This window comes from Sphaerodactylus townsendi, unplaced genomic scaffold (genome assembly GCF_021028975.2).
Source record: "Sphaerodactylus townsendi isolate TG3544 unplaced genomic scaffold, MPM_Stown_v2.3 scaffold_38, whole genome shotgun sequence".
NCBI lineage: Eukaryota > Metazoa > Chordata > Lepidosauria > Squamata > Sphaerodactylidae > Sphaerodactylus > Sphaerodactylus townsendi.
In genome coordinates, this window is record NW_025950561.1 from 58,431 (window position 1) to 77,897 (window position 19,467).

The window sequence follows — 19,467 nt, forward strand, 5'->3', positions numbered from 1 at the left end:
GATAGGACTTGCTATAATGAGTTGGACAGAAAGATACCCGCTGGAAATTGGGAACTTTTTTTTACAGTAAGAGTTTTTTATAGTAACAGAGAAATTATTAATGCCCTCACTGAATGTCTCGCCACGCCTCTGTTGTGCCCCCCGCCTTGTGTCTCCATTGAAGGCCCGCCACTGTTTGAATCCCACCACCATGGGAACCTGTTACTAAAATTTTTGGATCCCACCACTGCCTCTACCCCTCAAAAAGGCTATGCTGGGGATCATGGGACTAATATGAAGTTACGCCTTGTGGCACACTAGCTGCAACAAGGAGGAAAACTGGGTGTGATAGAAAAAGCTGGCTAGATGTTAAAAAAAAAGGAAGGGCATTTATGCACATTAATTTTTCCTCTTGCTACTAATTATTTGTGTGTGCCGAGAGGGGGTTACTAATTGGGTCTGCTTTTCCGTTAGAAATTCCATTAGGTCCAAAATCATAGAGTCCTGTTGTTTCCTTTGTATTGGTTACGGCTGCAGAAAACGCGGATAACCTCCTCCTGTTGGCTGTTTTAAAAACATGTTTTAGAAATATGGTAAAGTTCCTTGTTTAAGGAAAGTATCCTTCTTTTGATTTCTAGAAACAAAATTAGGTATTTGAAAGTATTAAGTATTTGACAGGCAGTCAGTTAGAGGAGAAGTAGTTGTTTCTGTTGGCAGTAGACGATAGGACTTGCTATCATGAATTTAAATTATGGACAGAAAGATACCAGCTGGAAATTAGGAACTTTTTTTTACAGTAAGAGTTTTTTACAGTAACAGAGAAATTATTAAAGTCCTCGCCTCGAATGTCTTCGCCATCACCTCTGTCGGTCCCCGCCCAGTCTCATTGGAAGTTACCACTGTTTGAATCCCACCACCATGGGAACCTGTTACTAAAATTTGTGGATCCCACTCACTGCCTCTACCCCTCAGAAAGGCTATGCGGGGGATCGTGGGACTAATATCGGTTGGTCACTTGTGGCACACTCAGCTGCAAATAAGGAGGAGAATCCGTGTGATAGGTGTTGGCTAGATGTTTAAAAAAGGAAGGGCATTTATGCACATTAATTTTTCCTCTTGCTGTAGCCCTTTGTGGACCCACTGGAACAGTTTGGGGGGAAAGTAGGATCTGTCAAAAAGGGTACCAAACAAAATCCTAGACATGTGATAAAAATGAGCACAAGCAAAACATCCAGTCGTATTCTGTGCCAAACAAACAAATCCACAACGCTGGCAGCTTCAGTGGAGAAGGAATGCGGCTGAGTGGTCCCATGAGGAGGATATAAGATATATGCACCGCAAGTAGAGAAAATGGATAAAGAGGATTTTGTTATCCCATGCTATAGGATTTTGAGCCCTCCCTCCCCAAACTCTGCTTTCCCCAGGCACCCCCGCCCCCCGAAAAAAAGTCCAGGAATTTTCCCAAGCAGGCGTTGGCGACTGTATTGCAGGAGCAGCTGGCAATCAAAACGAATGACACTTGGATTTGACATTGCTTTATTTCTTTTTATTTTGTTTTTTTAAAAATAATATTTTATTGATATTTTGGATTATTACATATTTATATTGTACATCTTATATTTCATCCTCCATATCTTCTTCCCCCTTTTTTCTCCCTCCCCCCTCTTCTTTTCTTCTTTAGATGTAAAGCAGCAGGTCCATTCTTTTCAATCTTCTTGACCATTTTTTCTTTTGGTAATCTAATTTTGTTCAACCAGTCTTTGAATTCGCCCAGATCCACTTCCCCATATTCTTTTGGTTTTCTAGTTATCTTTTGGTTTCTCTGGACACAGGTCAAAATTTCTAATTGTATTTGCTCCCATATCTATTCCAACCACTTCTGCATTGTCCAGATTTTTTTGTCTTTCCACCCCAATGCTATTACTGCATGGGCCGCTCTAATCATGAGTTTGAATAACTTTCTCTTTCTTTGTTCTATTATTATGTAATCCAATATGCCTATAAATAATAAATCTATGTTTATCTTTATTTTTACCTTCACATATTTTTCTATGTATATTATAACATTTTCCCCAAAATGTTTTACCTCTGGACATTCTAGCCACATATGGATATATATTGCATTTTTATCCCCACAATGCCAACATTTCGGACTGAGTCCACTTATCACATATGCCAACTGTTTTGGTGTTCTATACATTTCTTTTTATTTTGTACGTTATTTACAGTCCAGCTTTGTGAGACTCAAGCTCAGCGTACTTTGTGAGACTCAAGCTCAGCGTACTTACAATCGATAGGCTGAGGAGTCATGTAATAAGCATTGTAATAAAATTATAATAAACCACACTAGGTTTGCAGAAGTCTGAATCAGGGCACAAGTATTGACCATGACAAGGCATTGACAAGGCAAGACGTGGTAAAAATGGTAGGCTGTATACAGAAATATAATGCAGTGAAAGCAAGTTAACATAAGAACATAAGAACAAGCCAGCTGGATCAGACCAGAGTCCATCTAGTCCAGCTCTCTGCTACTCGCAGTGGCCCACCAGGTGCCTTTGGGAGCTCACATGCAGGAGGTGAAAGCAATGGCCTGCTGCTGCTGCTGCTCCCAAGCACCTGGTCTGCTGAAGGCATCTGCACAATCTGAGATCAAGGAGGGATCCAAGATTGGTGCAGCCATGAATCGACCTTCTCCTCCATGGAAATTTCTCCAAAGCCCTTTTAAAAGCTACATCCAGGTTAGTGGCCATCACCACCTCCTGTGGCAGCATATTCCAAACACCAATCACTGCGTTAAATGAAGAAGTGTTTCCTTTTTATTGAATCCTAATGCTTCCCCAGCATTTTTCAATGCATGGCCCCCTGGTTCTAGTATTGTGAGAAGAGAGAGAGAAAAATTTCTCTCTGTCAACATTTTCTACCCCATGCATAATTTTATAGACTTCAATCATAAAAGTTGATAGCATATAGCAGTGGATAATAAATATTAGTACTATAGCTCACAGTTCTGTTCTCTACCGAAGTACTGACTGCCAGCAAACTGCAGTCAACTGATGGTGACATCACAGGGTTTTCAGTGCAAGAAACAAACAGAGATGGTTTGCCGTTGCCTGCATCTGACACCGCTTAGCTTCTGAGATGTACCCAAACTGCTTCGAAGTTGTGTGAGTTGGCAAAATGTTATTGTCCTTCCTGGAACTTTCCAACAGTTTCAATTTTAGGAATGCAGACTCAAGGACGTTGTATGGATGTCTGTATCCAACACTGAAAACATTTGTCTCTCTTTTTAAAACTTCTTTTGAACCTATTGACTTTGCTTCTCAAAACACTTGGAGTACCTTACCGATCCGTGAAAAGCTGCAGTACACAGAAATCCTATTAAAACAAGCACAGCTTATCAAGTACAGTTGATCAAATAATGTCTGTTCCCGTAAAACTAGCCCAGAACCACAAGCTCACCAAAATCTCATTTCTGGCTCAGATGGAAAGAACTTGCTGAAGTGAAATTTCTGTCCAAAACTTATTGAGGCCGGGCTGAATCGGCTACTGCCTTATGGCATTGCTCAATCCACCAGGTCAGAATGTTACAGAACACGAGACAGCAGTAAGAAGGATTTTCCAATAACAGTTGGAGGGTCAAATGTAGCTGGTCAGTGGGTCCCTAGAGATGCTGTTTCAAGTATGAGACTCCCAGATCTCACAACCTGAAGAGCTATACACATTAACATTCAAACTTTTGGCTATGTTCAGAAACAAATGGGCAGCCAATGTAATTGTTGTGAAAAAGGCCTGCCTCTTTTATTCCAGTACATATCTCTCTGTGCAAGATGAAGTTTCCAAGAATCCTAAAGAGTGCCTCTCAGTCGACTGGTTGCTTCCTTGGGGTGCTGTGTGGTTTCTGAGCTGTATGGCCGTGTTCCTTGTATTCTCTCCACAGGCAGATGCCCAACCACAGATGCAGGTGAAGCGTCAGGGAGAGGAAATGCTAAGCTAGAACACTACCATACATCTCCGGAACAGCTCCACAGCACTTCAGCTCGATTCAACTGTGAAAGCCTTCGACAGTACATGGTTGCCTCCTTGTTTAGCTATATCTTTTCAACCCCTCTCCCTTCTTCCTAATAATCTCACCTTTCGCCTCCTCAGCCTCCTCGGTGGCCTCACTGCCTTGGATGGAACCTCAGACTATGAAATCAGGGGTTGAGAAAAGGTGTCACGGCCGTGTAGAACACTGTGACCAACTTAGCAACTTCTGACTCACTTCCTCCATTGAAATCGGCACATCATGCTCAGGGGCCATAGAACAGCGTCACCACCACCAAGTGGAAAGATATGGTAGAGAATGCTTTCCACCACGCATGGCGCTTCACGAAGAGTTTTCATCAGGGTGAGAATTATGGCACCGTAGGACAGCGCAACGAAGAAGAAATTGGACAGAATGAGTGAGGCATCAGTTACAATTTGACTGATGAAGGATAAGTTTTTTCCTGGAGGGCAAGCCAAAGGCAAAATTGTCCCGGGATCACATATAAAGTGATCAATTATATTTGAACCACAGAAGGACAACCTGGAAATCAAAACCACTGGAAGAACTATGCCATGGAAACCAGAGGGCCCAACATGCTACTACCAGAGGAATAGGCAGAAATCTGGGACATGATCTGTGGGTAGCAGATGGCAGATGAGAGAGTACCAGATCCAAGACCAAGGCTGAGAGAGGAATGAACATTCCTCGCGGCACCCCAGAAGAAGGTATAAAACTGAAGAATGCAGGCATTGAAGGAGATGACTCCTTGAGCAGAGGCCAAGTCAACCAGCATGCGAGGCACAGTAGAAGTCACATAACACATCTCGAGCCAAGAGAAGTTGCTGAGCAAGACGTACATGGGAAGCCGGGCCAACTGAGCATCTAGGACCACCAGCACGATGATGAAGAGGTTCTCCGCCAAAGCGAGCACGTACAGAACGGCGAAAAGATCATCAGGAGGCAGAACCGCCTCTGACGCCCGCCTCCAAATCCCAGCAAAATGAATTCTTGCACACTGCTCCTGTTTCCTGGATCCATCGGGAATCAGACAACAGAAGAGCATTCACAATGTGATCAGAAATCCTCCTTATGTCTATTTTCCCCCTTCCCTTGATAAAACAGCACAGATATACCCTTCAGTGTTGGCGAAAGGGCAGGCAGTCTTCACCCATTCTGTGGTTCAGATTGCTTGGGATTATTTTTTAGGAAGCTATACATCAAAAAGCAACTGGAATATATTTTCTGTCAGGTAATTTACTTCTAGTTGTATACAAGACGGGATCATCAACAGTGGCTTCCCATAATTTGACAATGCGCTAATGAAGGTTTGCTTGTAGAAGAGCACATATGTTTCTAGACTGTAGGCTCAGTGCAAATCTAGACTCCTTTGCTCTGGAAATGGTTTCCATTTCTGCATTGGTGTACTATTTAGGACGCTGCTCCATCTATCAAAAGGCTAATCACAAGTGCCGCATCAGGATTTTCCAAACCTTGAACCCGTAACCGTAGTATCTGGCAATGTCATTGGTAGGCTATGAGAAGAAAGAATGGGGATGTGTGCTTCAGTGTAACTATTAATACGTAGCAGGCTTAGAATGTGTGTCTGTGAGAACAAAATAATTACCAACGAAAACCATGTCTCTCTGGAGGCATACCAAGACTGTTAGGCGCCATGACGCATAGACAGTTTTCATGGGGAGCAATTATTTCTATGAATTCTGTGTATTGTTTCACAACGATCATTAAGAGCAAGGGCCTCAGTTGGGGAAAGTCCACAGGGCTCAGGCAGCCGAAAGAAAAAAACCCCACCCACCTTGAAGCCCTCTTTAGAGCGTTACAGAGTTATGTCACCAGAGGTGGGATCCAGCAGGTTCTCACCAGTTCCCGAGAGTGGGTTACTAATTATTTGTGTGTGCCGAGAGGGGGTTACTCATTGGGTCTGCTTTTCCGTTAGAAATTCCATTAGGTCCAAAAATCATAGAGTCCTGTTGTTTTCCCTTTGTGGCTGGTTAGCGAAGGTAGAAAACTGGATAATTCTCCCTGTTGGGCTGTTTTAAAACATGTTTTAGAAATATGGTAAAGTTCCTTGTTTAGGAAAGGTATCCTTCTTTTGATTTCTAGAAACAAAATTAGGTATTTGAAATTATTAAATTATTTGACGGGCAGTCAGTTAGAGGGAGAGTAGTTGTTTTCTGTTGGCGGTAGGCGATGGGACTTGCTATCATGAATTTTAAATTATGGACCATGAAAGATACCAGCTGGAAATTAGGAACTTTTTTACGGTAAAAGAGTTTTTTTACAAGGTAACCGAGAGAAATTGTCAAATGCCCCGCCCAGGAATGCCGGCCACGCCCCTGTCGAATGTCCCGCCCAGCCCCAGTGGTGCTACGCCACTGTTTGAATCCCACCACCATGGGAACCTGTTACTAAAATTTTTGGATCCCACCACTGCCTCTACCCCTCAAAAAGGCTATGCTGGGGATCATGGGACTAATATCTGAGGATTACTACGCTTGTGGCACACTAAGCTGCAACAAGGAGGAGAGCTAGGTGTGATAGAAAAGCTGGCTAGATGCTTTAAAAAAAAAAAGGAAGGGCATTTATGCGCATTAATTTTTTCCTCTTACTGCCAGCCCTTTGTGGGACTCCACTGGAACAGTTTGGGAAAGTGCAGGGATCTGTCAAAAAAGGGTACCAAACAAAATCCCTAGACATGTGATAAAAAATATAATAAGCAAAAAAAAACATCCAGTCGTGATCTTGGGTGCCAAACAGAGCAAACTTCTAGCAGCTGGCAGCTTCTCAGTGGAGAAGGAATGCGGCTGAGTGGTCCCATGAGAGGAGTATGTAAGATATATGCACAGTGCAGAGAAAATGGATAAAGAGGATTTTGTTTCTCCCATAAGCATAGGATTTTGAGCCCTCCCTCCCCAAACTCTGCTTTCCCCAGGCACCCCTGCCCCCCGAAAAAAAGTCCAGGAATTTTCCCAAGCAGGCGTTGGCGACTGTATTGCAGGAGCAGCTGGCAATCAAAACGAATGACACTTGGATTTGACATTGCTTTATTTCTTTTTATTTGATTTTTTTTAAAAATAATATTTTATTGATATTTTGGATTATTACATATTTATATTGTACATCTTATATTTCATCCTCCATATCTTCTTCCCCCTTTTTTCTCCCTCCCCCCTCTTCTTTTCTTCTTTAGATGTAAAGCAGCAGGTCCATTCTTTTCAATCTTCTTGACCATTTTTCTTTTGCAATTCCAATTTTGTTCAACCAGTCTTTGAATTCCGTCCAGATCCACTTCATATCTTTTTTGGTTTTCTTGCCATCTTTGGTTTCTGGACATTATGTCAAAAATTTCTAATTGTATTTGCTCCCATATCTATTCCCACCATTTCTACATTGTCCAGATTTTTTTTTTTTGTCTTTCCACACTGATACTATTACTGCATGGGCCACCGCCTCCTTGATCATGAGTTTGAATAACTTTCTCTTTCTTTGTTCTTTTATTATATAATCCAATATGCCTATGAATAACAAATCTATGTTTATCTTTATTTTTACCTTCACATATTTCTATGTATATTATAACATTTTCCCCAAAATGTTTTACCTCTGGACATTCTAGCCACATATGGATATATATTGCATTTTTTATCCCCACAATGCCAACATTTGGACTAGGTCCACTTTATCACATATACCAACTGTTTTTGGTGTTCTATTAGTTTCTTTTTTTTTATTTTTGTCACGTTATTTACAGTCCAGCTTTGTGAGACTCAAGCTCAGGCGTGCTGTAGAGACTCAAGCTCAAAATGCCACAATGCGATAGGCTGAGGAGTCATGTAATAAACATTGTAATAAAATTCATAATAAACCACACTAGGGTTTGCAGGGGGGGTCCTGAATCAGAACAAGTTATTGACCATGACAAGGCATTGACAAAGGAATAGGGCAGTGGTAAAATGGTGGGCTGTATACAGAAATATATAATGCAGTGAGAAACCAGGAGTTAACATAAGAACATAAGAACAAACCAATGGATCAGACCAAGAGTCCATCTAGTCCAGCTCTCTGCTACTCGCGGTGGCCCACCAGGTGCCTTAGGAGACTCACATGCAGTGATGTGAAAGCAATGGCCTTCTGCGGCTGTTGCTCCCGAGCACCTGGACTGTTAAGGCATTTGCCATCTCAGATCAAAGAGGATCAAGATTGGTAGCCATAGATCGACTTCTCCTCCATAAATCTGTCCAAGCCCCTTTTAAAGCTATCCAGGTGAGTGGCCATCACCACCTCCTGTGGCAGCATATTCCAAACACCTATCACACGTTAAGTGGAAGAAGTGTTTCCCTTTATTAGTCCCAATTCTTCCCCCCAGCATTTTCAATGGATGCCCCCTGGTTCTAGTATTGTGAGAAAGAGAGAAAAAATTCTCTCTGTCAACATTTTCCACCCCATGCATAATTTTATAGGCTTCAATCATAAAAGTTGATAGCATATAGCAGTGGATAATAAATATTAGTAATATAGCCCACAGTGCTGTTCCCTCTACTGAAATACTAACTTCGCCGCAATACGGCTGCAGTCAGCGATGAGTGACATCCTTAGGGCAGTGATAGCGTAACCACAACACGGGGGCCAGAGGTGGGACTCAGAGCCCTCTCTGTGGGCATTCACAAACACAGTTGCCCCCCCTCCCCCACACACATACATCTAGGCTGGCCTGGGCCACTGGGCTCGATTATTAGCATTAAACCAAAGACTTCGTTTTGGGAAAGCAGTGTAGGTAACCCTGTCAAGCACTGTTAAATCCCACTGATTTTCATGCGAAGAACTAAAGCGTGATCCTTTACCTGGGAGTAAGCTCGGTTGCAATGGCGTGGGGCTTGCTTCTGGAAACAAAACCTCTCCTAGGGTTGTAGTTCACCAGTTGGAAGAGTTGCAAAACCACCGACTACCGCAAAGCTTACCTCCCAGTAACTTAGACCAGCGTTTTTTTCACCTAAAATATCAGTATTCAGGTTAAATAGCCGTGTTGGCACTTTGCGATAAATAAGTGGGTTTTGGGCTGCAATTTCTTGCAGGATCCTCTGAAGATGCCAGCCACAGATGCAGGTGAAACGTCAGGAGAGAATGCTGCTAGAACACGGCCATACAGCCCGGAAACCACACAGCACCCCAGTGATTCCGGCCGTGAAAGCCTTCGACAATACATGGTTGCTTCCTTGTTTAGCTATATCTTTTTAACCCCTCTCCCTTCTTCCTAATAATCTCACCTTTCTCCTTCTCAGCCTCCTCAGTGCCTCTTTCACCTGATCGTTCCTCAGACTGTAAATCAGGGGGTTGAGAAAAGGTGTCACGGCCGTGTAGAACACCGTGACCAACTTAGCAACTTCGGACTCACTTCCTCCATTTGGAATCATGTACATCCCTGCCACGGGGCCATAGAACAGCATCACCACCACCAAGTGGAAAGATATGGTAGAGAATGCTTTCACACGACTGCCTTTGCGAGAGGTTTTCATCAGGGTGAGAATTATGGCACCGTAGGACAGCGCAACGAAGAAGAAATTGGCCAGAATGACTGAGGCATCAGTTACAATTTGACTGATGAAGGATAAGTTTTTTCCTGGAGGGCAAGCCAATGACAAAATTGTCCCGGGATCACATACAAAGTGATCAATTATGTTTGAACCACAGAAGGACAACCTGGAAATCAAAACCACTGGAAAAACATGCCACATGAAACCGAGGGCCCAACATGCTACTACCAGAGAATAGCAGAAATCTCGGGACATGATCTGTGGCAGATGGCCACCATCCGGCCAAGGCTGAGAGGAATAAACATTCTGCGGCACCCAGAGAGAAGAAGGTATAAAACTGAAGGATGCAGGCATTGAAGGAGATGACTCCTTGAGCGGAGGCCAAGTCAACCAGCATGCGAGGCACAGTCGAAGTCACATAACACATCTCCAGCCAAGAGAAGTTGCTGAGCAAGACGTACATGGGAAGCCGGGCCAACTGAGCATCTAGGGCCACCAGTACGATGATGAAGAGGTTCTCCGCCAAAGCGAGCACGTACAGAACGGCGAAAAAGATCAGGAGGCAGAACCGCCTCTGACGCCCGCCTCCAAATCCCAGCAAAATGAATTCTTGCACACTGCTCCTGTTTCCTGGATCCATCGGGAATCAGACAACAGAAGGGCATTCACAATGTGATCAGAAATCCTCCTTATGTCTATTTTCCCCCTTCCCTTGATAAAACAGCACAGATATACCCTTCAGTGTTGGCGAAAGGGCAGGCAGTCTTCACCCATTCTGTGGTTCAGATTGCTTGGGATTATTTTTTAGGAAGCTATACATCAAAAAGCAACCAGAATATATTTTCTGTCAGGTAATTTACTTCTAGTTGTATACAAGACGGGATCATCAACAGTGGCTTCCCATAATTTGACAATGCGCTAATGAAGGTTTGCTTGTAGAAGAGCACGTATGTCTCTAGACTGTAGGCTCAGTGCAAATCTAGACTCCTTTGCTCTGGAAATGGTTTCCATTTCTGCATTGGTGTACTATTTAGGACGCTGCTCCATCTATCGTGCTATTAATCAACAAGTGCCGCATCAGGATTTTCCATACCTTGAACCTGTAACCGTAGTATCTGGCGATGTCATTGGTAGGCTATGCGAAGAAAGAATGGGTATGTGGGCTTCAGTGTAACTATTAATACGTAGCAGGCTTAGAAGGTGTGTCTGTAAGAACAAAAATAATTACCAACGAAAACCATGTCTCTCTGGAGGCATACCAAGACTGTTAGGCACCATGACGCATAGACAGTTGTCATGGGGAATAATTATTTCTATGAATTCTGTGTATTGTTTCACGATGATCATTAAGAGCAAGGGCCTCAGTTGGGGAAAGTCCACAGGGGTCAGGCAGCCAAAAGAAAAAAAACACCCCAGCCACCTTGAAGTCTCCTTTAGAGCTGCTACAGAGCATGTCACCAGAGGTGGGATCCAGTAGGCTCCTCACCCAGTTCCCAGAGGGTTACCACTATTTGTGTGTGCCGAGAGGGGGTTACTCATTGGGTCTGCCCGCTAGGAAATTCCATTAGGTCCAAGCAACCAGAGTCCTGTTGTTCTATGTGGCTGGTTAGCTTAAGGTAGAAAAACTGGATAATTCTGTTATTGTTTTAAAACATGTTTTAGAAATATGGTAAAGTTCCTTGTTTAAGGAAAGTATCCTTCTTGGATTTCCTAGAAACAAATTAGGTATTTGAAAGTATTGGGTATTTGACAGGCAGTCAGTTAGGAGGAGAAGTAGTTGTTTCTTGGTTACAGTAGACTTATAGGACTTGCTATCATGAATTTAAATTATGGACAGAAAGATACCAGCTGGAAATTAGGAACTTTTTTTTACAGTAAGAGTTTTTTACAGTAACAGAGAAATTATTAATGCCCCGCTCGAATGTCTGCCACAGACCCCCCCCCGTCAGTAAGTCTCCTCGCCCAGTCCCACTGGAGCCCGGCCACTGTTTGAATCCCACCACCAAGGGGAACTCCAGCCATTGTAAATTTGTGGATCCCACCTTACTGCCTCTACCCCTTCAAAAGGCTATGCTGGGGATCATGGGATTAATATTTAGTTACTTTGTGGCAATACCTCAGCTGCAACAAGGAGGAAAACTGGGTGTGATAGAAAAAGCTGGCTAGATGTTTAAAAAAAAGGAAGGGCATTTATGCACATTAATTTTTCCTCTTGCTGTAGCCCTTTGTGGACCCACTGGAACAGTTTGGGGGGAAAGTAGGATCTGTCAAAAAAGGTACCAAACAGAATCATAGACATGTGATAAAAATATAATAAGCAAAAACATCCAGTCGTATCTTGGGTGCCAAACAAACAAACTACAACGCTGGCAGCTTTTCAGTTGAGAAGGAATGCGGCTGAGTTGTCCTGTGAGAGGAGTATATAAGATATCTGCACAGTGCAGAGAAAATGGATAAAGAGGATTTTGTTTCTCCCATGAGCATAGGATTTTGAGCCCTCCCTCCCCAAACTCTGCTTTCCCCAGGCACCGACCCCCCGCCCCCCGAAAAAAAGTCCAGGAATTTTCCCAAGCAGGCGTTGGCGACTGTATTGCAGGAGCAGCTGGCAATCAAAACGAATGACACTTGGATTTGACATTGCTTTATTTCTTTTTATTTGATTTTTTTAAAATAATATTTTATTGATATTTTGGATTATTACAGATTTAATGTATTGTCGAAGGCTTTCATTATGTTAAATATTAGTGGTTTGCATTTAGTATTGACGTTGCTTGCAGCCAGAGGATCTGATGTACTCCACTTGCTTTCCCAACATCAGATCCTCTGAAGATGCCAGCCACAGACGCAGGCGAAACGTCAGGAGAGAATGCTGCTAGAACACGGCCATACAGCCCGGAAACCACACAGCACCCAAATTACAGATTTATATTGTACATCTTATATTTCATCCTCCATATCTCCCCCCCCCTTTTTTTCTCCCTCCCCCCTCTTCTTTTCTTCTTTAAATGTGCAGCAGAAGGTCCATTCTTTTCAATCTTCTTGTCCATTTTTCTTCTGCAATTCCAATTTCGTTTAACCAGTCTTTGAATTCCATCCAGATCCACTTCATATCTTTTTTGTTTTTCTTGCCATCTTTGGTTTCTGGACATTATGTCAAAAATTTCTAATTGTATTTAGAACATAAGAACATAAGAACAAGCCAGCTGGATCAGACCAGAGTCCATCTAGTCCAGCTCTCTGCTACTCGCAGTGGCCCACCAGGTGCCTTTGGGAGCTCACATGTAGGATGTGAACGCAATGGCCTTCTGCGGCTGTTGCTCCCGAGCACCTGGTCTGCTAAGGCATTTGCAATCTCAGATCAAAGAGGATCAAGATTGGTAGCCATAAATCAACTTCTCCTCCATCAATCTGTCCAAGCCCCTTTTAAAGCTATCCAGGTGAGTGGCCATCACCACCTCCTGTGGCAGCATATTCCAAACACCAATCACACGTTGCGTGAAGAAGTGTTTCCTTTTATTAGTCCTAATTCTTCCCCCCAGCATTTTCAATGAATGTCCCCTGGTTCTAGTATTGTGAGAATTTGCTCCCATATCTATTTGCTCCCATATCTATTCCAACCACTTCTGCATTGTCCAGATTTTTTTGTCTTTCCACCCCAATGCTATTACTGCATGGGCCGCTCTGATCATGAGTTTGAATAACTTTCTCTTTCTTTGTTCTATTAGTATATAATCCAATATGCCTATAAATAATAAATCTATGTTTATCTTTATTTTTACCTTCACATATTTTTCTATGTATATTATAACATTTTCCCAAAAAATGTTTTACCTCTGGACACTCTAGCCACATATGGATATATATTGCATTTTTATCCCCACAATGCCAACATCGGACTGAGTCCACTTATCATATATGCCAACTGTTTTGGTGTTCTATACATTTCTTTTTATTTTGTACGTTATTTACAGTCCAGCTTTGTGAGACTCAAGATGGATTGCTCAGCGTACTTACAATCGATAGGCTGAGGAGTCATGTAATAAGCATTGTAATAAAATTATAATAAACCACACTAGGTTTGCAGAAGTCTGAATCAGGGCGCAAGTATTGACCACGTACGGCACCACGCGCAAGACGGTAAAAAATGGTATGCTGTATACAGAAATATAACAGTGAAAGCAAGCTAAATATAAGAACATAAGAACAAGCCAGCTGATCAGAATTGTGAGTCCGCCCGTCCAGCCTTCGCCACCGTGAAAGGGTCCACCAGGTGCCTTTGGGAGCTCACATGCAGGATGTGAACGCGAATGGCCTTTCTCTGTGGCTGTTGCTCCCGAAAGCACCTGGACTGTTAAGGCATTTGCAATCTCAGATCAAGGAGGATCAAGATTGGTAGCCATAAATTGACTTCTCCTCCATAAATCTGTCCAAGCCCCTTTTAAAGCTATCCAGGTTAGTGGCCATCACCACCTCTGTGGCAGCATATTCCAAACACCCAACCGCCACGCTGCGCGAAGAAGTGTTCTTTATTAGTCCTAATTCTCTTTCCCAGCATTTTCAATGGATGCCCCCTGGTTCTAGTATTGCAGGGTATAGGTGTTTGTCTCCTCTGTCAACATTTCTACACCATGCACAATCCTATAGACTTCCAATCATGCGCTGATAGCATATAGTTAAAAGTGGGATAATAAATATTAGTAATATAGCCCACAGTGCTGTTCTCTCTACTGAAATACTAACTGCCAGCAAACTGTAGTCAACTGTTGGTGACATCATACGGCAGTGATGGCGAACCTATGGCACGGGTGCCAGAGGTGGCACTCAGAGCTCTCTCTGTGGGCACGTAAGACAAACATAGCCCCCCCCCGACATACATCTAGGCCGGCTCCAACACTGGGTTCGATTATTAGCATTAAAACCAAAGACTTAGTTTTGGAAAGTTGTGTAGGTAACCCTGTCAAGCACTGTTAAACCCCACTGATTTTCATGCAAACAACTAAAGCGTGATCCTTTACCTGGGAGTAAGCTCGGTTGCTGGCAATGGTCCTAGGGTTGTGATTCACCCGTTGGAAGAGTTGCAAAGCCACCGACTACCACCAAGCTTACTCCCGAGTAACGGAGCCAACCGTTTTTTTTTCTCAACTAAAACCTCAGTATTCAGGTTAAATTGCTGTGTTGGCACTTTGCGATAAATAAGTGGGTTTTGGGTTGCAATTTGGGCACTCGGTCTCAAAAAGGTTCGCCATCACTGTCATAGGGTTTTCGGTGCAAGAAACAAACAGAGATGGTTTGCCGTTGCCATCTGACACTGCTTAGCTTCTGAGATGTACCCAAACTGCTTTGAAGTTGTTCGAGGTGGCAAAATGTTATTGTCCTTCCTGGAACTTTTCAACAGTTTTGATTTTAGGAATGCAGACTCAAGGACATTGTATGGATGTCTTTATCCAACACTGAAAACATTTGTCTCTCTTTTTAAACTTCTTTTGAACCTATTGACTTTGCTTCTGAAAACACTTGGAGTGCCTTACTGATCCGTGAAAAACTGCAGAACACAGAAATCCTATTAAAACAAGCTTATCAAGTACAGTGGATCAAATAATGTCTGTTCCCGCAAAACTAGTCCAGAACCACAAGCTCACCAAAATCTCATTTCTGGCTCAGTTGGAAAGAACTTGCTGAAGTGAAATTGCTGTCCAAAACTTGTGGAAGCGGGCTGAATGTGGCACGCCCTTGGGTTGCTCAATCCACCAGGTCAGAATGTTACAGAACACGAGACAGCAGTAAGAAGGATTTTCCAATAACCGTTGGAGGGTTTAATGTAGCTGGTCAGTGGGTCCCTAGAGATGCTGTTTCAAGTATGAGACTCCCAGATCTCACAACCTGAAGAGCTATACACATTAACATTCAAACTTCTGGCTATGTTCAGAAACAAATAGGCGGCCAATGTAATTGTTGTGAAAAGGGCCTGCCTCTTTTATTCCAGTACATATCTCCCTGTGCAAGATGAAGTTTCCAAGAATCCTAAAGAGTGTCTCTTAGTCTAATTGGTTAAAGTTTTGTTGTAGAGTTTCCGTTGGTATGGTTGCAGTTCTGAAGATTTTCCTGATAAAAGCGCTTCATCTGTGGCTGGCATCTAAAGATGATCCTCTGAAGATGCCAGCCACAGATGCAGGCGAAACGTCAGGAGAGAATGCTGCTAGAACATGGCCATACAGCCCGGAAACCACAGAGGATCCTCTGAAGATGCCAGCCACAGATGCAGGCGAAATGTCAGGAGAGAATGTTGCTAGAACACGGCCATACAGCCCGGAAACCACACAGCACCCCAGTGATTCTGGCCGCGAAAGCCTTCGACAATACATGGTTGCTTCCTTGTTTAGCTATATCTTTTTAACCCCTCTCCCTTCTTCCTAATAATCTCACCTTTCTCCTTCTCAGCCTCCCTGTGCGCCTCTTCACCTGCTCGCTCCTCAGACTGTAAGTCAGGGGTTGGAGGTGTCACGGGCCGTAGAACAACACCGTGACCACCAGCAACTTCGGACTCACTTCCTCCATTTGGAATCATGTACATCCCCGCCACGGGGCCATAGAACAGCGTCACCACCACCAAGTGGAAAGATATGGTAGAGAATGCTTTCACACGACTGCCTTTGCGAGAGGTTTTCATCAGGGTGAGAATTATGGCACCGTAGGACAGCGCAACGAAGAAGAAATTGGCCAGAATGACTGAGGCATCAGTTACAATTTGACTGATGAAGGATAAGTTTTTTCCTGGAGGGCAAGCCAAAGACAAAATTGTCCCGGGATCACATACAAAGTGATCAATTATGTTTGAACCACAGAAGGACAACCTGGAAATCAAAACCACTGGAAAAACATGCCACATGAAACCGAGGGCCCAACATGCTACTACCAGAGAATAGCAGAAATCTCGGGACATGATCTGTGGCAGATGGCCAAGTACCGATCCAAGGCCAAGGCTGAGAGGAATAAACATTCTGCAGCACCCAGAGAGAAGAAGGTATAAAACTGAAGGATGCAGGCATTGAAGGAGATGACTCCTTGAGCGGAGGCCAAGTCAACCAGCATGCGAGGCACAGTCGAAGTCACATAACACATCTCTCGAGCTGGTGGAGAAATTACATAAGACGCATATGGAAGCCGCCAACTGAGCATCTAGGGCCACCAGTACGATGATGAAGAGGTTCTCCGCCAAAGCGAGCACGTACAGAACGGCGAAAAAGATCAGGAGGCAGAACCGCCTCTGCCGCCCGCCTCCAAATCCCAGCAAAATGAATTCTTGCACACTGCTCCTGTTTCCTGGATCCATCGGGAATCAGACAACAGAAGGGCATTCTTTGGAAATGGTTTCCATTTCTGTATTGGTGTAGAAGAAGAAGAAGAGTTTGGATTTATATCCCCCCCTTTCTCTCCTGCAGGAGACTCAAAGGGGCTGACAATCTCCTTGCCCTTCCCCCCTCACAACAAACACCCCAGAGGTGGTGGGCTGAGAGCTCTGAGAAGCTGTGTGACTAGCCCAAGGTCACCCAGCTGGCGTGTGTGGGAGTGCACAGGCTAATCTGAATTCCCCAGATAAGCCTCCACAGCTCAGGCGGCAGAGCTGGGAATCAAACCCGGTTCCTCCAGATTAGATACACGAGCTCTTAACCTCCTACACCACTCCTGCTCTCATCTACTATTTAGGACGCTGCTCCGTCTCTCAAAAGGTTAATCACAAGTGCCGCATCAGGATTTTCCATACCTTGAACCTGTAACCGTGAGGTATCTTGGGCGAAGGTCATTGGCAGGTTGGCGCGAAGAATGGGTATGTGGGCTTCAGTGTAACTATTAATACGTAGCAGGCTTAGAAGGTGTGTCTGTAAGAACAAAATAATTACCAGTGAAAACCATGTCTCTCTGGAGGCATACCAAGACTGTTAGGCACCATGACGCATAGACAGTTGTCATGGGGAATAATTATTTCTATGAATTCTGTGTATTGTTTCACAATGATCATTAAGAGCAAGGGACTCAGTTGGGGAAAGTCCACAGGGCTCAGGCAGCCGAAAGAAAAAAAAACCCAACCACCTTGAAGCCCTTCTTAGAGCTTTACAGAGTTATGCCCCCCTTTGGAGCCACCGCACTTCCGCCTCAAAAGCCTGGGTGGAACCACCAGTCTAGAACCACCAGTATGATGATGGAGAGGTTGCACAGCCCAAATAAGATGTCCTGGGGATGCTTAAGAAGAAGAAGAAGAGAGTTTGGATTTATATCCCCCCTTTCTCTCCTGCAGGAGACTCAAAGGGGCTGACAATCTCCTTGCCCTTCCCCCCTCACAACAAACACCCTGTGAGGTAGGTGGGGCTGAGAGAGCTCCGAGAAGCTGTGACTAGCCCAAGGTCACCCAGCTGGCATGTGTGGGAGTGCACAGGCTAATCTGAATCCCCCAGATAAGCCTCCACAGCTCAGGCGGCAGAGCGGGGAATCAAACCCGGTTCCTCCAGATTAGATACACGGGCTCTTAACCTCCTACGCCACTGCTGCTCCTTAAAAAAAAGCATCCTGGGAAGGGACTCCACACAGCTTTCTTTCCAAGATGTCCTCAGGATGCTTTATTTTAGCTCAAGGCATCTTTTTGGAGAACGATTCAAAGTGCATTTTTTTCTCCTAAGTCGCTTACAAATCGTCTCCTGCCAGGTTGTGCGGAATGCAAAACTCAGGAGGCGTCTTATTTTTCTCCAGAGGCGTATCTAAGGCAAAATCTGAGTTTTCCACACACACCCCCTGCATCTCCAAATGGGCAGCCGCCCTCCCCCACCACAACCAAACAACATTTTTTGCACCAGGTCATCTCACCCCAGGGGGAAGAAGGAGGAATGCGGGGAATGATTTTCTGCCCCCACGGGACTAAATGACTGCAGTCTAAGGACATTTGATGCCATATATCCCCCTAGGCAGTGCGCCCCTATTTTTCCCACCCAACTGTTTTGCTTTCTGGTCAGTTTCACCCTCAGCTTTGTTACTGGCCTAACAGGGGTAAGGGCATTATTAAAGGGAATCTCCACCAGCTGCTAAGAGTGTAACAGCACAAATATGGTTTTAAAAGTAGCAAAGGGGAATGAGCACTCATGTTGGCAGCAAGAGGGGCCAAGAGGAGATCTTTTAGACTGTATAATACGGGGAAGGAATTCTGGCAATGAATATTCCACAGAGTAATGCAAGAGTCCAAATTGAGTTTTAAATGTTTATACAAATTTGGTTCAAATGCATACATACAGTAAGGCACAAGAGCACATACACACAAGTTCCTAGTATATAGAAAGGTTTGAAAGGTAGGTGGGAAGATAGAGAGGGAATGGGAATTTGCAGGGTAATACATTACCTAAATTCAGCTGAAAAAGATCTTGTAGAAGGCAAGGATTCAAATGACCAGCATCTGAATCCAGGCGAAGGACGATATCATGTCTCAACCCAACCAGACCAAGAGAGGTACAGGCCAGTATTGAGCATTGTGTTGCAGGTGAACTAAACTTTTATACCCTTTTGCCCAGGTAGGGACGGGAGCAAGTGAGTTTTAAGTTTCATTTTCCTAAATTCTCTGGAATTTCCCATGCTGGGCTTGCTGGGCTGAGCTCTATCTAAAAGCTCTTCTATTGTTCTAAATCCCGGGACAATGGGAGTCAATTGCTCTTAGATTATATCAGTGATACTATGAATGGTTTATGAAGAGATACTTCTTACAGTCTCTGCCTTCATTATTCAGATTTGAATGAGGCTTGATTGATTCAGGATGGGATCTTGTTGTTAGGGAAATCATATCTAGAGGTTGGGGAAATGCAAGGGAGCAACCATCTGTTGCTAGAAGGGATAGGTAAGATGGAGAACCTGATGCTAAAGTGGCTTTCCATATTC

At 43.9% G+C, this 19,467-nt stretch overlaps 1 protein-coding gene and 2 pseudogenes across 1 annotated transcript; all 3 read right to left on the bottom strand.

The window, feature by feature from the left end:
- Positions 1 to 4,268: 4,268 nt before the first annotated feature.
- LOC125425393 lies at positions 4,269 to 5,044 on the bottom strand (annotated as a pseudogene).
- Positions 5,045 to 9,255: 4,211 nt separating this feature from the next.
- Positions 9,256 to 10,195, bottom strand: LOC125425394 (olfactory receptor 11G2-like). Its single transcript, XM_048483005.1, is given in 2 exon segments — positions 9,256 to 9,835; positions 9,837 to 10,195. Coding segments are annotated over 2 exon segments (939 nt in total).
- A 390-nt stretch (positions 10,196 to 10,585) lies between these two features.
- LOC125425395 lies at positions 10,586 to 16,885 on the bottom strand (annotated as a pseudogene).
- Between the last annotated feature and the right edge of the window lie 2,582 nt (positions 16,886 to 19,467).